Genomic DNA, 17,498 nt, shown 5'->3' with positions numbered 1-17,498 from the left:
GTACTTCGTAGCGAAGATGATCTATATTCTTTTTGTTAATGACTTAATTTAATAGTTACGATGGAAGAAAGATTTGATCCTTAGTTGTTTTCATAAGTAAGTCTAGGAAGTACCAATTGAGCTACAAGACTCTTGACTATATCATCTATATTAGCACTCAAAAGATGTGAGACGATTAGAATATCTTATAAGCCGATGACCTTTATTGCAACCTTAATCATAGTAAAGAAGTTCCATACAGTAACTAAGATTACAAACACTAACTTAATTCACAGACCCACATTTCTTCCTAATTTGACCATTTTGCCCTGTGAGCACCCCAACATTACCAAGCTTTACCATCGATGCTGAAAAGTCATTATAAAAGTAATATTGATTCATAGTACTATAAAAGTTAACCATTGCAGCAGTTTGTGGATCCCCCATTAGTGCTTGATCAGATTCAAGAAGCCCGGTGTTGCTCTTGAGGTTTGTATAATACGCATTATCAAACCTGTCAGCACTTGAGTCAAGAGGAGCAAGATTGCTATTTGATGCATCTTTATTGGGGCATTTGCTTTGCAAGTTCGGGAGGCTTGAAGGATCAAGTGAAGGATCAGGTTTGCCAGAGCCTCTGAAGTCAAAGAGTCTCCCCTTGAAAGTAAAGCATTGGGCAAAGCCTATGGTGTGTCCTCCTAAAACAGACAGAAGCAGTAAAGCTCTTTATGTTAAGAACATTTAGTAAGGACCATAGGGTGTGCTTGAGTGCTTGGAATATCCCATGCATGAAAATTCAATCAGTCCACTTTCTTTGTATGGCATTAGAAAATCAGCCCAATAATTTTTTCTTAGAATTTAAAATAACTCTTATCGTGTCAAATAGATAATATGATTTACGTTAAAGCATATATTTATGTTGACAGGTCCATCTTTCCTAGTGGTTCTACCAGCCTGAAGTATGGCTTTTCATTGGAAATTTGATAAGATATTGTTTCCTAGCAGTTCCTTCTATAAAACACCTTAAGTAGTCAAGCATGGAAATGTAGACCAGTCACTTCCTAGAGTAATTTTCCGGCTCTTTTTAGATGAATACTTGCTAGTGTACTTTTAGTCAGCCCAAATCAAGATATGGTAAAGAACAATAACCTGAGAGGACTACAACATCCTTCAAGTCAAGACCCTTTGATATGAACTTGGCAGTGATGTTCTGTAGAGGCTCCACAGGTGATGGTAATTGTGTATTAGCATCCATCTCACTTGCTGTTGTTCCATCTCGTCGGCCTAATGGAACACGCCAATAAGGTCCTCCAACCTAATCAGAAAGTTGAAAGAAAAAGAGAACAGAAATAAAACAATCAGCAAAATAAGGAACTGGATTGCATAGTTATCTAACAGTCATTGGCGGGCTCCACATGTAGTTTAGGGAGGTCACAAGATCACCTGACGTGGCAAAATAATTAATTATTATATATAAATGTTAAAAATTTATAATTTTATTATCTTTAAAAAATATTTGTGACCACCCTAAAATTTTTTAGGTATAACATTAATAATTATGTCATTAATCAAATTTTTAAATTTTGAGTTTTTGTATTCTAAAATTAAATAAAAATATAAGTCTATAGATCAAATAATAAATAACATTTGATTGACATAAAATTTGACATGTGTCTTAAAAACATAAAAAACATGCAATTCAATTGTTACATTTTCAAAATATATAATCACGTTAATTTTTTTAGTGAGAGTTGTAGTTTTAGGCTACAACTAAGTCTGTAGCCAAACTTTATTTGTAAATTTTGGCCCATTTAACAATATACTAGGTCCTTACAAACAAAACGAAAAATCTCAATAAATTTTTTATCTGACTAAATTTTTGAAAGAGATGTAACTGCAACATTAATAATAAGGCTATCATGCAAATTTTAAAATAAGAAAATTCCTATAAGAAAATTGTCAAGCTATGTGTGTGTTTTAGTCAATATATAAAGTTCTCTTTTTATTAAATTTTGGTCTATAATGACTATCCTGAAAAATATTCTTAGGACTGCTGCTGCTAACAGTTATATTTAAAGTGTTGTAAATACCTGATGAATAGCTTCCCTTGCTGCAAGAGTCAATATATCAGTACAAGAAACAGTTGATGGGCAAAATCTTTCAACATCAGCCTTTATATTGTCGATGACTTCAAAACCTCTAAGTGATTTGCGATTGGGAAAGGCATTTTTCTCACTCCCATCTTTTGAGTCATCAAGAAGCACCGAGCCATCACAGCCCTACGCCAAGCAATCACACTCTTATAAAAAGTAATTTAACTGCTCAATAGAAGTCATAGTTGATGTGCACAATCAAGAATGTTTGACATGAGGGTTCCACTCATTAAAATTTCCCAGTAAAAGAAAATATATAGAATCAGAAGGGATTAAGACTATTGAGTAAATAAATTTTTTTTTTTTGATAAGTCGAGTAAATAAAAATTTGTACTATGTTGAACAGTCCTGTTGGGGGTGCTATTACGTGTAACACATATTGCCATACTTATTTTCATCTCATGTCTGACACACTGAGCAGAATACCTCAATTATTTGCAACATAAAGGATGCATGAGAAAACTATTAAGTGGGCAATAACATTTTGTTAAGTTTCTCTTTTTTTAACGTTTACTAATATATATATATATGTGTGTGTGTGTGTGTGTGTGTGTGTGAGCGCGTGTGTGAGAAAAGGCTAGAGATAACATTTTAAAGAACATTTACATTTACAAAACAATCATGGAAGTGTAGCCGAAGTAGGGATGCAGCAATCCTGGTGTCGTTTTTTAGAGCTGACCAAACACCGTAACTAACCATCATCGACAAGCGGGGGCATGAATAATCATAGAAATTGTAATTAAGTTGGCTGGAAACAAGAGGAAGGATGAGAGGGGACAAAAACAACATTAAACAGAAGGGAATAGTGAAGTAGGGGAAGAGTTTTTGGCCCATAGCTGTGGGCATGAAGAAATTGCCGTGGAATGTTGATTATATGTAGTGGGTGCTTAGTGGTGATTTATATGCAAAGGAAAGGTATATTAAAGTAACTTGATTGGTTAAATTCAGAAAGTGGCCATAGCAATAGCACTAGTCTTGTGAAAACAAAGTGGCCATGGCCATATCTGCAACTAAAATATCGCAATAAAATAATGTAGAAGTGATAAGCATTCGATGGCATCATCTGTTTACTTTCTATTGACTTTCATACAAAATATCAAATTTTAAAAATATTTGTAATAGCACTAAAAAAAGAACCAGGGCTCAAGCTCTAGTGCATGACCTTTGAAAACTATTCGTAATAAGGCTATGTTTCTCAAGGGTCATCAAGTTCATGCTCAACAATTGAACTTGTTTTAGGATATCAAAATGAGTTGGAATTCTACCACGAGGTGGTGTTCTCTCTTTCTAGGTTTTGGACAAGTTTTCCTTATGTGACATTTTGTTTTGCAAACATTACCCACGCTCACATTAGAATTTCTAATATTCAAAATTTTTGGCCATTCAATCTTGGGGTCTCAATTTTGTTGCCTTGACTTGATTTTCTAGACTCTGTTCACTGTTTTAAGGATAGGCAATAAGGTTCTTGTCTTTGAGATCTAAACACAAAGTATTCAATCGAGTGTGACCAACAATACCACAACGTTGACAAAAAGGAACAGACTTATATATGTTTTGTTTCCTAAGAGGAGGCCTAGAGTTGGAACTTTGAGCTTTTCATACTAGCTGTGGGCTTATTGCCATTATTCTCAAGGGGCTTGACTAACTTTGTCACCCTCCATGTTACTTGTAGCAGTTAGGAGAACAAAATTATAATTCCTTTGGCACAAGATAGGGTGATGTGGGAGACGTAAGAAAATTATTATTTAGTATGATTTATATTTGCAAGTCAATTGTATTTTTATGTTTTAAGTCCTAGTAGTTTATTAGGCTATTAGTATTTTAATTTGAAAATAAGGTTGTTTTTGTAATAAGGCAATTAGGGTTTCTTAGCTAATTAGAACTAGAGTTTTGCAATCTTTTATAAGCAACTTATTGTACTTTTTGAAGGAATAGTTAATATTTTGATGAATGAAAAAAACAAAAATGGCCGTTTGGTCTTTTTTTGGTCTGTTACTGATTCTTAGTGGTTTTCCTCCTTGGTATTGATTTCAAGTCAGGCTTAAGCTGTTGACTCAGGTTATATCCATTTATTTTTCTATTATTTTAATTTTGTTTTGATTGTCTTCCATTAGTTTTGGTATGAGAGCAAACATCAATATGTTTAAAGCATCACTGCAGACAACCCAGAACCAGAAAAATCACACCCAAAAAAAAAAAAAAAAAATCCAGTGTGGTCATTATTTTCTAACCATCGGAATACCAAACCAGATTTCCCAGCCAAGCAAAAAATAACTACAATCGCCATCCTTCAAAACCACTGCCGGATACGCTGCTAGCAGCAGATCCCTATCGCACCAGCGACCTCTAGTTTCACAGTCAGTGACACCAGACCGACGTCCCAATATTTTGTCCGCTAACGACTTCGCTGGTTCTGAAGCTCTCCATCTCGCCCGACGCAGCTGTCGAACCACTGCACTTACTGGGACTGAAGCTTCGTTTTGTTGTTACCAATCCACACCTCGGTGTATCTGGCTTTTTAGTCAATAAGAAACAAAACAAAACAAAAAAGGGTCAAGTCCTCTGGCCCGTGCACTAGAGAAGTTCCAAGTCCGTGAACAACCAATTCCACTTAAGGTCAGGTTCTCTTACTATCTTTAGTGGACTCAACTTAATTTTCATTTAAGATTCTTTAGCAAGGGAGTCAATACCGTAGCGGAGGCTGTACCGATTTACTCAGTGGTATGATATATTTCTGATACCGGTCAATACCGGTGTACCGTTTCGGGTATTTTTTATATTTATAAATAAATATATACATGTATGTGTGTGTATATTATAATAAATATAAAAGTTTACCATATAACATTTCCTCAATTCAAAACTAATTATTCATAGTTTTAGACTTTAGTATCAATTAAAAGAAAAAAAAAACACACACACACACACACAATATAAAAAATAGAAAGCTTAAAAGTTACCATTGCATACTAAGAAAACAAATAATACTAATAAGTTAATGCAAATAAGTTATCATTCTACCCTAACAAAAATTCAAAAATTACAAAACATAAAAAAAAAAAAAAAAAAAAACTTTTTTCCTGTACCGGCCGATACGCCCAGTATTGGCTGGTATTACCCGAAATTAGCCGGTATGGCCGGTACATGGCTGGTACGGCCGGTATTTAAACTGGTACAAAATGTTAATGTTTTGATATCGGTATGCAACTGGTACGGTATGTACCGGCCGGTATGGCCGGTACCGGTACGATATCGACTTCCTTGTTCTTTAGTTTCTTTGCGTGCATACCGAAAAAGAAAAAGAAAAGAACCAAGTCTAGGCCTTCGGTCCAGTCCACGTGGAAGCATTGTTTTTTCTATTGGTGTTCAAACCATTGTTATTAATACCGTTTCGGACCCCGTTTCGGTTTGTCCAGTGGAATGGAATATTTCGGTACCGGCCGATTTCGGCGTACCGTTTCAGGGTGTTTCGGGGTTCTAAAAAAATAATTTATATATATTCTTGTTGAATATAAAATTGTCAATTCTAATAAATAAATAACTAAATATCAAATAATACAAATCATTTAGTCTTAACTCTTAAGTCTTAAACATCAATATAACATCATACAATAAGAAGATTTACAAGACAATAACTAAATATAATAAAATACAAGATTTACTCATCTTCCTCATCATCATCCATGAGAGAACGATCAAATTCATCATCAAAAAAACTCCCAAGAACTACCAACACCCATTGGACCTTTACTCTTTTTTCTTTTTTTTCTTTTTTTCTTTTTTTTTTTTAATAATAGGCCAAATCCGGTACCGGCCGGAATTTGCATCTCGGCCGGAATTGGCCGGAATTGACCGGAATGGCCGGAATGACCCGGAATTTGACCCGAGGTGGAACGTGAGTATTCCGGTACCGGTTTGCATACCGGTACGAAAAATTCCGGCCGTTCCGGCCGGAACGGAACGGAATCAATAACAATGGTTCAAACTTCAAACAGTGAAGATTTATTTAGTTAATGCCATGACAATCCCTTTTTTAGTGGGTCATACTTAGCAACTCAAGTTGACAAAATCCTTTTGTCTAGTGAGCTATGGTAATATCCGTAGCACCTTATTATTTTGATGGTTGTAAAACTAATCCACGGGATTTTGTCAATAGATAAATGAGATGGAGCAATTCTTTGAGCAAGCAAATTTTGCAGATAATATAAAAGTTACGTATGCAAAGTTGAAGTTAACAGGAAGCACACAACTGTTTTGGGAGGATATTAAATATTTCCGCTATATAAAGTATGAACCATATTAGTATTTATCACTATACTTTCGAGTTAAGTATCTACCACAATCTCACTGTGGTACATTTTAAGTTGAAGCAAATACGATGAATCCTCATCCCATTTCATGTTCTCAATGCACTTTTAAACAATTTACCAAGAAATTAAAGGAATTATTTGAAAAGCTCATGAAAGGTACTCAAGACATGATTGCTCAGATGAAGCAAATGAAGACTCAAACCGATTCAATTGGGAAACCAAGGATTGGTTGGTCACAATGAAATTATTGCTGCCCCCATAGAAGAAAACATTGATGATGATATCTTGGTAGTGGAGAAATCTCAAGTAACACCAAAGCCTAATGTTGACAAAGACATACATACCTCGACAAGTGTTGCTTTAACATGCGTGCAAGAAAACGAATCTATTGAAGAGCAACAAGCTATGGAGATGGTTTCTAAAGAGAGTATTATGTTACAGGTTGCACATGATGTGATATTGGAGGCTAATGAATCTGCTATTGATCACCCTTCCATGGTGCATGAAGACAAATAGTTTGCTAAAGTGGAGAAAGTGGATAAAATGGTGCTTCCAATGGTTCAAGATAAGATTTGTTGACTCCACACATTGGTTTTGTTATTCCAGAAGAGTTCGACATGGTGGAATTCAAGATTTTTCTTTTCTCTGTGCTCCCTAATGTGATTCCAGATTTGAAGTAAATATTACTTGTTAGCATCCTAATCCTTCAATGTTTTAGAACTTGAGGTCGAGTTTTCTCCAACCAGAGGAAAATGATGCAAGAGACGCAAGAAAATTATTATTTAGTATTATTTAATTTTGCAAGTCAATTGTATTTTTATATTTTAAGTCCTAGTAGTATATTAGGCTATTAGTATTTTAATTTGGAAGTAAGGTTTGTAATAAGACAATTATGATTTCCTAATCGATTAGAACTAGAGTTTAGCAATCCTTTATAAGTAGCTTATTGTACTCCTTGAGGGTATAGTTGATATTTTGATGAATGAAAAAAAAAAAAAAATGGCCGTTTGGTCTTTCTTAGGTCTAGTGTTGACTCTAGGTCTACCCTAAGTACTGACTCCAGGTTTACCCTAGGTGCTGACTCCTAATGGTTTCCCCGCTTGGTGCTAACTCCAAGCCAGACCTAGGTATTGACTCCTAGGTCATATCCATTTATTTTTTCGTTGTTTTAATTTTGTTCTGATTGTCCTGTGTCAAAGGGACTATGAAGTAGATGAGAAAGCAGATAGATCCCTTTTCTATGTAACCTAAGCCACTCTTGTCAAAGCTAAGTCAAGTTTCTCACCCAAGAAACTTTTCAACTTTCTCCAAAAGAAATGAATTCTCTCCCTTAAACTTGTTGGCTTAATCAAGTTTAACCCCTAAATCCCCATTCTCATGCTCAAACTTACTAGGCTTTTTAGGGATTTCTTAGATATTTTCTTGAACTTAGTACATTCCTTAAAAAGCTGATTATAGATTTCTTCAAGTCTATACTCATCATCAGAATATTCTTAAGATGAGTTGCCATGGTCTTGTGTATCCTCCCCACTGGACTCATCACTACTCCTAATTGAGGCTGTAAAAGCCATTTAGTTTCCTATGAAGTAAGGGGAAACACTAAGATATTGTGACATATCCATTAACAACGTAGTCAAGGATCACACTCCAATATTTATTCCTAAGTGTATCAATTGAAAAATCTGATTTAAACCCCCAAAACTTAAGCAGCAGATTAATGAATTAACATATTAAAAATAAGAGAAATGATATGTCTACAACATTTTTACAATAAATCCTAAGTGGTAAGTTGTTACTGGTTGTTATTGTTAGGGCAAAAAAGTAATCTTAGTGTTAGTTTCAAATTTAAACCAATAACAACTAACCGTCTGTGATTTGTTGTAAAAATATTGTAAAATTGTTGTTGACGTAGCATCTCTCTAAAATAATAATAAAAGCAGTAAAAGCACACAAGGATTTAGTGATGAAGTAAAAAACTTTTAATAACTTCTCAAAGGAAAAACCACTTCGGTGGTACCCAACCCCGTAGGAAATGTAAGCTCAGCAAATGATTCATTTGCCACTCTTCAGAATTCTAGAATTCTTTTATAGAACTTTCTTTACAAACAAACTTGTCCACAACCATTGGAACTCCAGTATTCCAAAGAACTTTTTGAAGGGAGCACACCAATGAACTCATGGGAAGGGTAACAACTTTTATGGTTTTGCAAAAGAAACTCTAGGAGGAACTCACACAGGGCACACTCAAGGAGAGAGTTTTCTAACTGTTTAGGCTCAAGTAGATTTGTTGTTAGAGCAATATTGATACAGCAATCTCTCTCCTCTCAATTTGTGCAACAAGGGTTGGTTTTATATAAGAATCATTAGGTTATATTATCACATTAGGCCTTCAAAGTCAATTTACTGTCTGCTGCAGTTTCTGTCAAGAGAACTCTCAGAGACAGCACAATTGTGCCAACCTCATATGGCCATATTCACTTATTTCAATTTCAAATTGCATCAAATTTGTGTCCATTTTGAAACCATGGATGTCTAATTTCCAATGAAACAAGTATTAATAAATTTTTTGCTATGGTGTAAAAGATATGGGCAAAAAATCACCAATTCATCATCTTTGAGTATATCATAACCTCATCATTTTTTTAGCAGATTTTGTTCCAGACTCAACCCTAATACTATTCTATTGATACAACCCAATTTTTATATGTTTAGGCACTAGGATTTGCCAACACATCTATAAACCCAAATAACTTTTTTTTGATAGGTAATATGAACCCTAATAACTTATATGGATGTTTTCACAGAATGGAATTTGAAGACCTTTTGTTTGACACTTTATTAGAAAATAAAATGAATGTCCATTATAGGTTTATCAGTAAAGGTCAGTACTTAATGGATTCAGAACATTCAGTTTCATGACATTGAATCTAATTGCTTTTAGGTTTAAGATTGTTCCAGATGTGGTACTATGTAAGATATGAAGTGGCGCTAATGGATCTTACACTAAAGGCTTGTTATCTAAAAAATTGGCCTAATCAATCAACTGATGTACTAGTAAAAGAATGGGAGAAAAAAACATTTGCACAATATTAAAAGATAATAAGCAGAGTCAAGATTAGATGTAACATCTTCAACCAAATTGTGACAAATTGAGTCAATATTAATAAAGGAAGAAATGATGACATATCAATCCAAATTCAATTGGAACCACACGTCAGCCATTACTTTCTAAAGTAATGTAGAGACACATTCCTTCCCAGTTATACTTTTCTTGCTGAGCTTCTTCCCACTTTTCCAATGCAGTGGAGCAGTTATTCCATAAAATGAAATGGTCTGCTGCCAATCAATAAGGAGAGGAATTCTTTTTGATAAGTCAATAAGGAGAGGAATTCATAGCAGTAACTAACTTGTAGTTCTTTTCGGTTTTCATTTATAGAGATCCCCTTTAAACCGTGGGAGCACTGCATTTTGCACCCCAAACTATGAAAACTTGCAATCACTACCCCAATTGTGACAAATCCTACATATAACACCCCACCATCCATTTGGAGGTTAACTTTAACAGTTTCGTGCAAAACACATGACCATGAACTAGGTAAATGTTAAAAATGGCCTCCCATAATGAAATTTACTCAAATTCCCCTTCTAATTGCCTCCTCCCTCTCCATTCTGAAACCTAGAATATTTTCTCACAGAAACACCACGCCCACAACTGTGGATAAGAGGAAGGGGCAAATAAAGTGGTTTTCAAAATTGCATCTGCAGTTTTGTTCTCCAAGCAATATGTCCAACAGCCTTTTTCTTTCCATTATTTTTGTAAGCTTATGTTTCCAGAAACAAAAGTCATTTGCAGAATTGTCCCATCTTTTTTATGAGATGACCCTATCATGAGATATGAGATAACTGTTGGCTGGTGGACCGTACAATTTTGCATTAGGGTAACAATAAAATTGAGGGGAAAAACATTCTTTTGAAGGGACCTGGTTTACTGAATTAATTACCAAGTAACAAACGGGATACTAGAAATAAGCCCCACCAATAATGTATTTCAAGCTACTTTTAGAGACAGTTAATGAATTACTGTCAATAACTAACATCATGAGGTTGTGACAGCCATTTATATCAGTGTCAATCCCCAATAATTCCGGATTTTCTTTCAGCCATTTACATCAGTGTCAATCCCCAATACTTTCAGATTTTCTTTCCTTGGATTCCAGCTTAAGCTGGACCAAAAGACTTTTTGCATCAATGTTCAGCTGGAACCTTCCTCCACAGTGGACAAACTAGAGTCTCCACACTTCCAGCACCTAAAATCCTGCCACATTACCTTATATTCATTTCTTTATCAATACAGCAACCTCCAACACGTGAACAGTTGTGATATAGAATATTTTACTATTGCCAGATCAATCATCAGCATACTACCATCTTAAGTCTTGATTCTTAAATGAATCTGCAATCTTTTGCAACCTGTTTGAGAGACCTTTCCAGTAATCTAAATTTAACATTATCACTTTGCTTTGAAAAAGAAAGAAAAACAAAAAATTGTCTTATAATCACAGCCAGTGTGCTACTTGAGTGCTGAGACTACAAGATTTTCGATATGCAAATGTTACATGCGTACCTGTCATTAGGTCTAATAATTGGATACCTCTACTGAAGATCATTCAGAAATTAGACTAAATACTCATTACTACAGAAAGCATAGGAAAGAATTACTCTGCTTAGCTAGGCTGAAAATCAGCCCAACTTAGCTATAATGATAAGAAAATTCCTATTTATATATTTATTTTGCTCCCTATTAAAGATGTAATTTTATTACTATAATATTAAGAGAAAACAGAGACACCACTATATAAAATAAAAAAACTGAGATGAAATATTTTGAATGTTATAGAATATATCTCTTTATGGATCAGCCAGTACCTTGCTAAAAATTGTTTGAGCATTAAATTTCCTCTCTTTACTTTGGTCTGCTGTATTTATGTGACAGATACCATATTTAAAATCACAATTTGAACTAACTGACATTTTCACAACATGATTTCTTTTTGGTATTGCATAGATTAATTAAAAGTAAAGCTGGCAAGCATACAAGCTCAAGTTATTGCAGCTTAGGACCTGTCGATTAATTTAAATCACTAATTTAATTTCACGTACCCAGCTTCTTTTGAAGTAAATCTACAATGTTCAAGCTCACTGGGCCTAAGCTCATCCAATCACATCTCTGGTATACAATTAAACGCTATTGACAGGAAAGATAAGGTTTTCTTTTCTATTTTCATCTCTAACCACAAAAGAAACAATAGAGTAACATTAAAAATAATTTATGAAATAGCAGTCATAGAAAAGAACTCTACTTCTTTGTTATTTTAGTAAGTATAACATTATAAAGTGCAATTACACGTACTAAGAAGTAAGAAGTGCTGGTTGAAATATCTTTTGTTAGCCTTCTTTTCAGCGACACTAGTACTTCCACTGTCATTACTTGATAAAGATTAGCAAGAAACTTATTGTGGTTTATCTTTTTAAGTTGACTAGCTTAAAAGGCATGCCTTTCTCATATGAGATCCTAGTCGCATTTTAGTATATGATTCAACTATGAATCTTTGTACTAATATATTTGCTCAAGTGTATCAGTATTTGTGGAATATTATTTAATATCTGTTCCTCCCTACTTGTCAAATACAAAACAACTATAATTTTGACAAGAGACAGGTGGCTTCCGATATCAAAGGAAGGAATTCTGAGTTTGAAACATGTTGATAATATATATATATATATATATATTTTTTTTTTTTTAAAGAAGGGTTAATTATAGAAATCCACCCTAAACTATGGGGTACTTGCACTTTAAACCCCAAACCATGAAAAACTTGAATCNTGGTCCAGCTTAAGCTGGAATCCAAGGACTTGAGAGATAAACAGAAACTATAAAGGGTATCTAAATCACATCTGCAGACATCTGCAGCAGAACCTTCAATTGAATAATCTAATCAAATTCATGTTGAAACAGTGGCTTTGTAAGAGGAGGAATTAATTTTCTCTAACTGATTAACTGCAAAAAGCATGTGAAGGATTAAGTTTTTCCCTGAAGTGTTAAATATGTGGAAGAATCATACCAAAACTAACAAAATCTAAGGCTTTTCTTTTAATACAATTTATGAATTTACCATCTGTTTTATAACAACAATTGAACTAGCTAAATAAGAGGTCTATATTAAATAGAATTATCAATTGAATTCTATGGTTGGTACTGATAAAACTTCTTGATCCCAGTACAGGAGTAATTCCCTTAGAAGATAGCTTGGATTGAAACCATATTGTTACAGGCCCCATGTTTTGTGGAAACACGCCTTATTGAGGAAAGACATCTAGAATGTTAGTAGTTGCAAAAATTATTTCTCGTTAGATGATTAAAGAGTAGCTTATTCATGATCAGAGCAGAAACTATACATATATGTGCCTGTTTGGCATAACTGTAAGAAGAAGAGCTTCAACTATAGAGCTTTAGTAGTACAACTTTTGCCATATAGAGCTTTAACTAAAAAGCTCTTAAGCATTTTGAGTAATTGGAAAGTTACAGTGAATAGTGCTTTAAAATTCTGGATTTATAAAGTATGAACAGTGAATTTGGAGCTTTTTCTGGATTTATAAAGTATGAACACTGAATTGTAGAGCTTTTTCCTAAAAGCTTCAAATTTCAGCTTTAAAGATCTCCTTAAAGCTGTTTACAGAATTTACAAATGTTCGGCAATTTCAGCTAAAAGAGTTTTAACCCCCCTTAAATCACTTTTCAACCATTCCAAAAGCTAAACCAGACAGGATTTACACCTTAAATCATGAATATTTTCATTTACTCATGTTTTCCAGTAGAAAGCCCCATATGTATAATCCAAAGATGAACCATACTAGAAAGGAATCCACTTGAGCTTTTTTAAGGGCTTATATTCCTAGGAAGTGCCACTGGTGCAGGTTTTACCCAAAACCAAATTATAAATACTATGTATATAAGGTAGATTTGACATCCCAAAAATTTGAAAGTTGCAATTTTGTCCTCAACATATTTAAAGGTATCAATTTTTTCTTCCATCAATTTGCTATAAAGGCCACATTAACTTTTAATGTGTCACATCAATACTGTCACGAAATTGATACATTTTAAAATTTTCAAGAACTAAAGTGCAACCTATTAAATTTGAGGGAAAAAATAAAACTTGGACCAAATATTAGGTAATAGGGACAAAAGGTGCAGTTTAGCCTAGATTTAACTTTATTAAGAAAATTTGAAATTTGTTTCCCATTATTTGGATCCCTAAGAGTATTAATAGAAATTCTAAGCATTATTGTGTATTAATTTTATGTTTCCCCATGATAAGGAATGCAAGAGCTTCAATTGGGTTCTAAATTGTAGAAAATAAGGTAAATCACATGTATCAAATGCAGAGGATGCGTTTCCTCTTACAACATTATGATGGCTACGCTAACATAAGCCCCTTGAGAACTTGACATTCCTATTAACAATAAGAGAATCTGCATACCTAACATCTCCTCCCCATACAGTTTGCATTAGTTGCTGTGCCATCTTCCTCAAGTGAACTCCTCTAAGCTTCAAAATGGCATTTAAAACCATAATGGAGTTAGAAGATCCTGCGTCGCAAAACAAATAAACAGGTAGTAAGGTTCTTTGTGATAGTATAGCAACAAAGGGGGAAACAAAACAAAACAATGCATCTAATCTAATTAGCTAACAACTAGAAATTGCAATATTTAAGAAATTTTCTTGATCAATTATGACTTCTGTAGTAAACTCAATGCATTTAGTTCATTGGAAACTCTAAACACCTCGACCTTGAGAGTTGATCGAAGGGATCTACAAAAGAGATCTACAATTATATGATGAGATTATTTGTTTGATTTTAAAAATAGACTTGGTTGATAGAGAACATAAATAAAGTACATTTGAAGGATATCTCTAACAAGTACATAGTCATAGCCCGACTCAAAAACTTAAGAGTGGAATGTTGATATGACAGGAACAACAAGCTTTAATCATCCATTTTTGAATAAACTGATGGTTTGATACTTACATAGTAAAAGCAAGTAACTCATGATTCCACTAGATATTCTTCCAAAGGTAATGCAGTAGTTCCATGGCCAATGCTTGTGCCTTGAATTTTCAAAGTCACATTAATAGTTGAAACAATGTCAAACTAGATAGCATAATATGGAAACAAAGCAAAGATAACTTGTAAATATGAAGTAGTGCACAGTTAAGCCAGAAATAAAGAATGTGGAGAAATAAGTACAAAAATCTGAGAGAAACTAGCCCATTGCTAGGCATGATAATAAGTTGCATCTCATTTGGACCCACTTCAACTGCAGAGCCATATTAATTTTAGACCCGAACAAATGCTAAACTATTAGTCGTTTTTTGACAACAATTTGAGGTCGAACCCCGGTGCGATAGCAAGTGCCCTTTATATTATGGGTTCAAATCCAAGACACTAAGACTACCCTTGTACCATTTCTCTAAAATCCCATAAAATCAGGATCCTAGTTCACTGGGTATGACCTATTGATGAAAAATGAAACTATTAATCAAAGACTGCCACACATATTTACATATTATGTATATCAACAAATAAGTGGCAAAGAAATTTACGAAAACAAGTATATGAAAAGAAGTACTATGTTGCTGCTACCTTCATGGATGGGACCAATTTTACCGCACTGTTTTAAGGCATTTTATCGAGCAGTATAGGTGCATTGTCACATGAACATATTGTAGCAAATACTACAGCAGAGGGGAAAAAATGTGTGATTAATGCTAATTGCTAAGTGTGGGTAAAATATATATTTCTCAATTTGGTTGTATAAAAGGATAAATACAAGTACGAGTTTTTTTTTTTTTTTTTAATTTATTTCCTTTAAGAAAAAAATTAATTTTTTTCTTTTAAAAAAAATCCAAAAAATAAAAAATAAAATGAATTAATTGGCCCATGCAGGTCTCGAACCTGCGACCTTCGCGTTATTAGCACGACGCTCTAACCAGCTGAGCTAATAGGCCGGATGTTCAAAATTCAGAAATATTATATATTTAATATAACATTGCGTGCATGAATAATATACGGCCAACATCAGCCACCCATTAAGAGTAGGAACCACAAAGTTGAAAATATCTCTTACCCTCTGTATGTCCCGAGTAAGGTTGTAATTATTAGGTTTTGTTTATTCATTTTTATTTTGAATACGAATTAAACTTGAGCTTATTACCAAATAAAATTTTATATTTAAATTTAATTTATTTTTTTGTTGAACAAGTTTAAATTTGTTTACGAGCTACTTAATTAACTCATTCTTTACACGTATATGGTAAAACCAAAATTTCTTAATCCTTTAGAAATCTATGAATTAATGTTACTATGAATCAATGAACTATTTTATATTATCAATTAATTACAAATATGAATTTGATATAATATGAACCTAGTTACAAATTTACACAATCTATTCTCAAATCTATATACGCTTATATTCGGACATGTATAGTTGTATACATATAAAAATATAATACTTATATATAGCTAAATCAAGTTTGCATGTTCATAATTCATAAGCTTTTTCATGAGCATATTATTATATTTGAACTTAATTTGTTTAATAATTGAGCCTAAACTTATGCTTAAATTTGGTTTATTAGTTAAATAAACAAATATAAACAAACTTTTTTCTCAAACTGTTCATAAACAGTTTGTTAATTTATAGCTCTAATCCCAAGAATGCTATGCATAAGGGTTATGGATTTGATAATACCTCAAAGAAGATGATTTTAGTCAATGCAAAACAAGTTAATATAGGTTCAAGGTTCATGACTATGTAGAAATCTTAAAATTAAGATATTTGAGGTTAAGTTACTCTACTTATGTTAACACTGATTACATAAAGAACATAAAATAAGGATATTCAAGTTAAGTTACTATAATCTACACTATTTTGAGGTAGAGTAATGCTATAGACACAAATTATTTTGATGGTGAACCAAAAAACATTGGATTATCTCCAGTTCATCCATCGTGTCGTTCAAGACCAGAAAGGCCATCCGCCTGATATTAAATATTAAAAAATTGCAGTAGAGATTTAACCTATGACTGCCTCCGAAGGAGGTCATTCAAGTGCAAGAAAGTTGTCCAGCATGGAGTCCTCTGGATGACCAACCAACACTTAGAAATTTTCAGAGTAAATTTCTATCCAAAAGTTTATAATTCAGACCACGTTCTACTATTTTAAAGTGGGAGCGAAATCCTTATTCATCGCTCTAACTTCCCGCTAAGTTCTTAACTTCCAATAGCAATTGTAAAAGATAAGTCTAAACCTTCTAACTTCCATCCAGTTGGGGAAGTTACTAAATAAGTAACCACTTGTAGAGTTGGAATTCCTGAGTTTAAGAGGAAAAACTAACTTAAGCATTGGAGAGTTCTTGGCCGGTTCACTTCGGTCACCTTTGATCTTGTGCTTCTTTCTTTTCAGGCCTTTCAAGCAACCTCAAGCCCATTAAAGCCCAGAGCATTTAGCCTACTAATTTTCTGTGTATCATCATATTTTACAATATTTTTATAAATTGTTGATGTGATAAATTTTTATTGATTCTTAATTAGACCGACCACCCTAACATAACATTTTTACTTACCAATAATCGCCCATCGCATCAGCAGTTTATAAAATAGTTTGTGACTTTAGCTTTTCCCTTCGAGCTAAACAATTAACACAAAGAAAATATAATTTGATGCTAATATAAGGATAATTGCATGAATGAAAACTAATAAGACATTGAAAGGAAACTCGCTTGCATGTTTTTTTTTTTTTTTTGATAACATCATAAGAAAAAGATTACACAGTTTGTGGCGTAGGCCAGCTATAGTGTATAGGAGAACTGGTAGCCAAGGCAGCTCTGTTATATACATTGTTAACAACAAAAGAGGGTACAAAAAGGTACTTAAAGACTAAGCCAAGCTGATTCAAAGGACACATATCTGCAAAAAAGGTTCTTTCCTGCCAA

General features: G+C 33.6%; 1 protein-coding gene, 1 long non-coding RNA gene and 1 other non-coding gene across 3 annotated transcripts; all 3 read right to left on the bottom strand.

Annotated features, from left to right (window-relative positions):
* Positions 1–168: 168 nt before the first annotated feature.
* Positions 169–2,995, bottom strand: LOC112010551 (peroxidase 10-like). Its single transcript, XM_024042901.2, has 4 exons — positions 2,736–2,995; positions 2,067–2,255; positions 1,126–1,291; positions 169–674 (listed from the first exon to the last, which is right to left on the bottom strand). Exons 1-4 carry the CDS (start codon positions 2,973–2,975, stop codon positions 265–267), a joined length of 1,005 nt encoding a protein of 334 aa, XP_023898669.2. The 5' UTR covers positions 2,976–2,995; the 3' UTR covers positions 169–264.
* Positions 2,996–13,820: 10,825 nt separating this feature from the next.
* On the bottom strand, positions 13,821–15,260 carry LOC136064304 (uncharacterized). The gene is made up of 3 exons (XR_010625942.1): positions 15,145–15,260; positions 14,530–14,609; positions 13,821–14,089 (listed from the first exon to the last, which is right to left on the bottom strand). It is a non-coding gene; the product is annotated as an uncharacterized LOC136064304 (long non-coding RNA).
* A 175-nt stretch (positions 15,261–15,435) lies between these two features.
* On the bottom strand, positions 15,436–15,509 carry TRNAI-AAU (transfer RNA isoleucine (anticodon AAU)). The gene has a single exon. It is a non-coding gene; the product is annotated as a tRNA-Ile (tRNA).
* Between the last annotated feature and the right edge of the window lie 1,989 nt (positions 15,510–17,498).

This window comes from Quercus suber, unplaced genomic scaffold (genome assembly GCF_002906115.3).
Source record: "Quercus suber isolate HL8 unplaced genomic scaffold, Cork oak 2.0 scaffold_661, whole genome shotgun sequence".
Taxonomy (NCBI): domain Eukaryota; kingdom Viridiplantae; phylum Streptophyta; class Magnoliopsida; order Fagales; family Fagaceae; genus Quercus; species Quercus suber.
Note: the sequence above shows the minus strand (reverse complement) of the source record. Positions and strands in the feature narration are given on the sequence as shown.

Bases quoted from the DNA above. Each gene is read 5' to 3' on its own strand.
- LOC112010551 (XM_024042901.2), bottom strand. From the start codon at position 2,975: ATGCCCACAGCTATGGGCCAAAAACTCTTCCCCTACTTCACTATTCCC. The intron at 1,292-2,066 runs GTATTTACAACA...CTTTCTGATTAG, and splicing joins CAAGGGAAGCTATTCATCAG to GTTGGAGGACCTTATTGGCG. The intron at 675-1,125 runs GTTATTGTTCTT...TGTCTGTTTTAG, and splicing joins GGATGTTGTAGTCCTCTCAG to GAGGACACACCATAGGCTTT.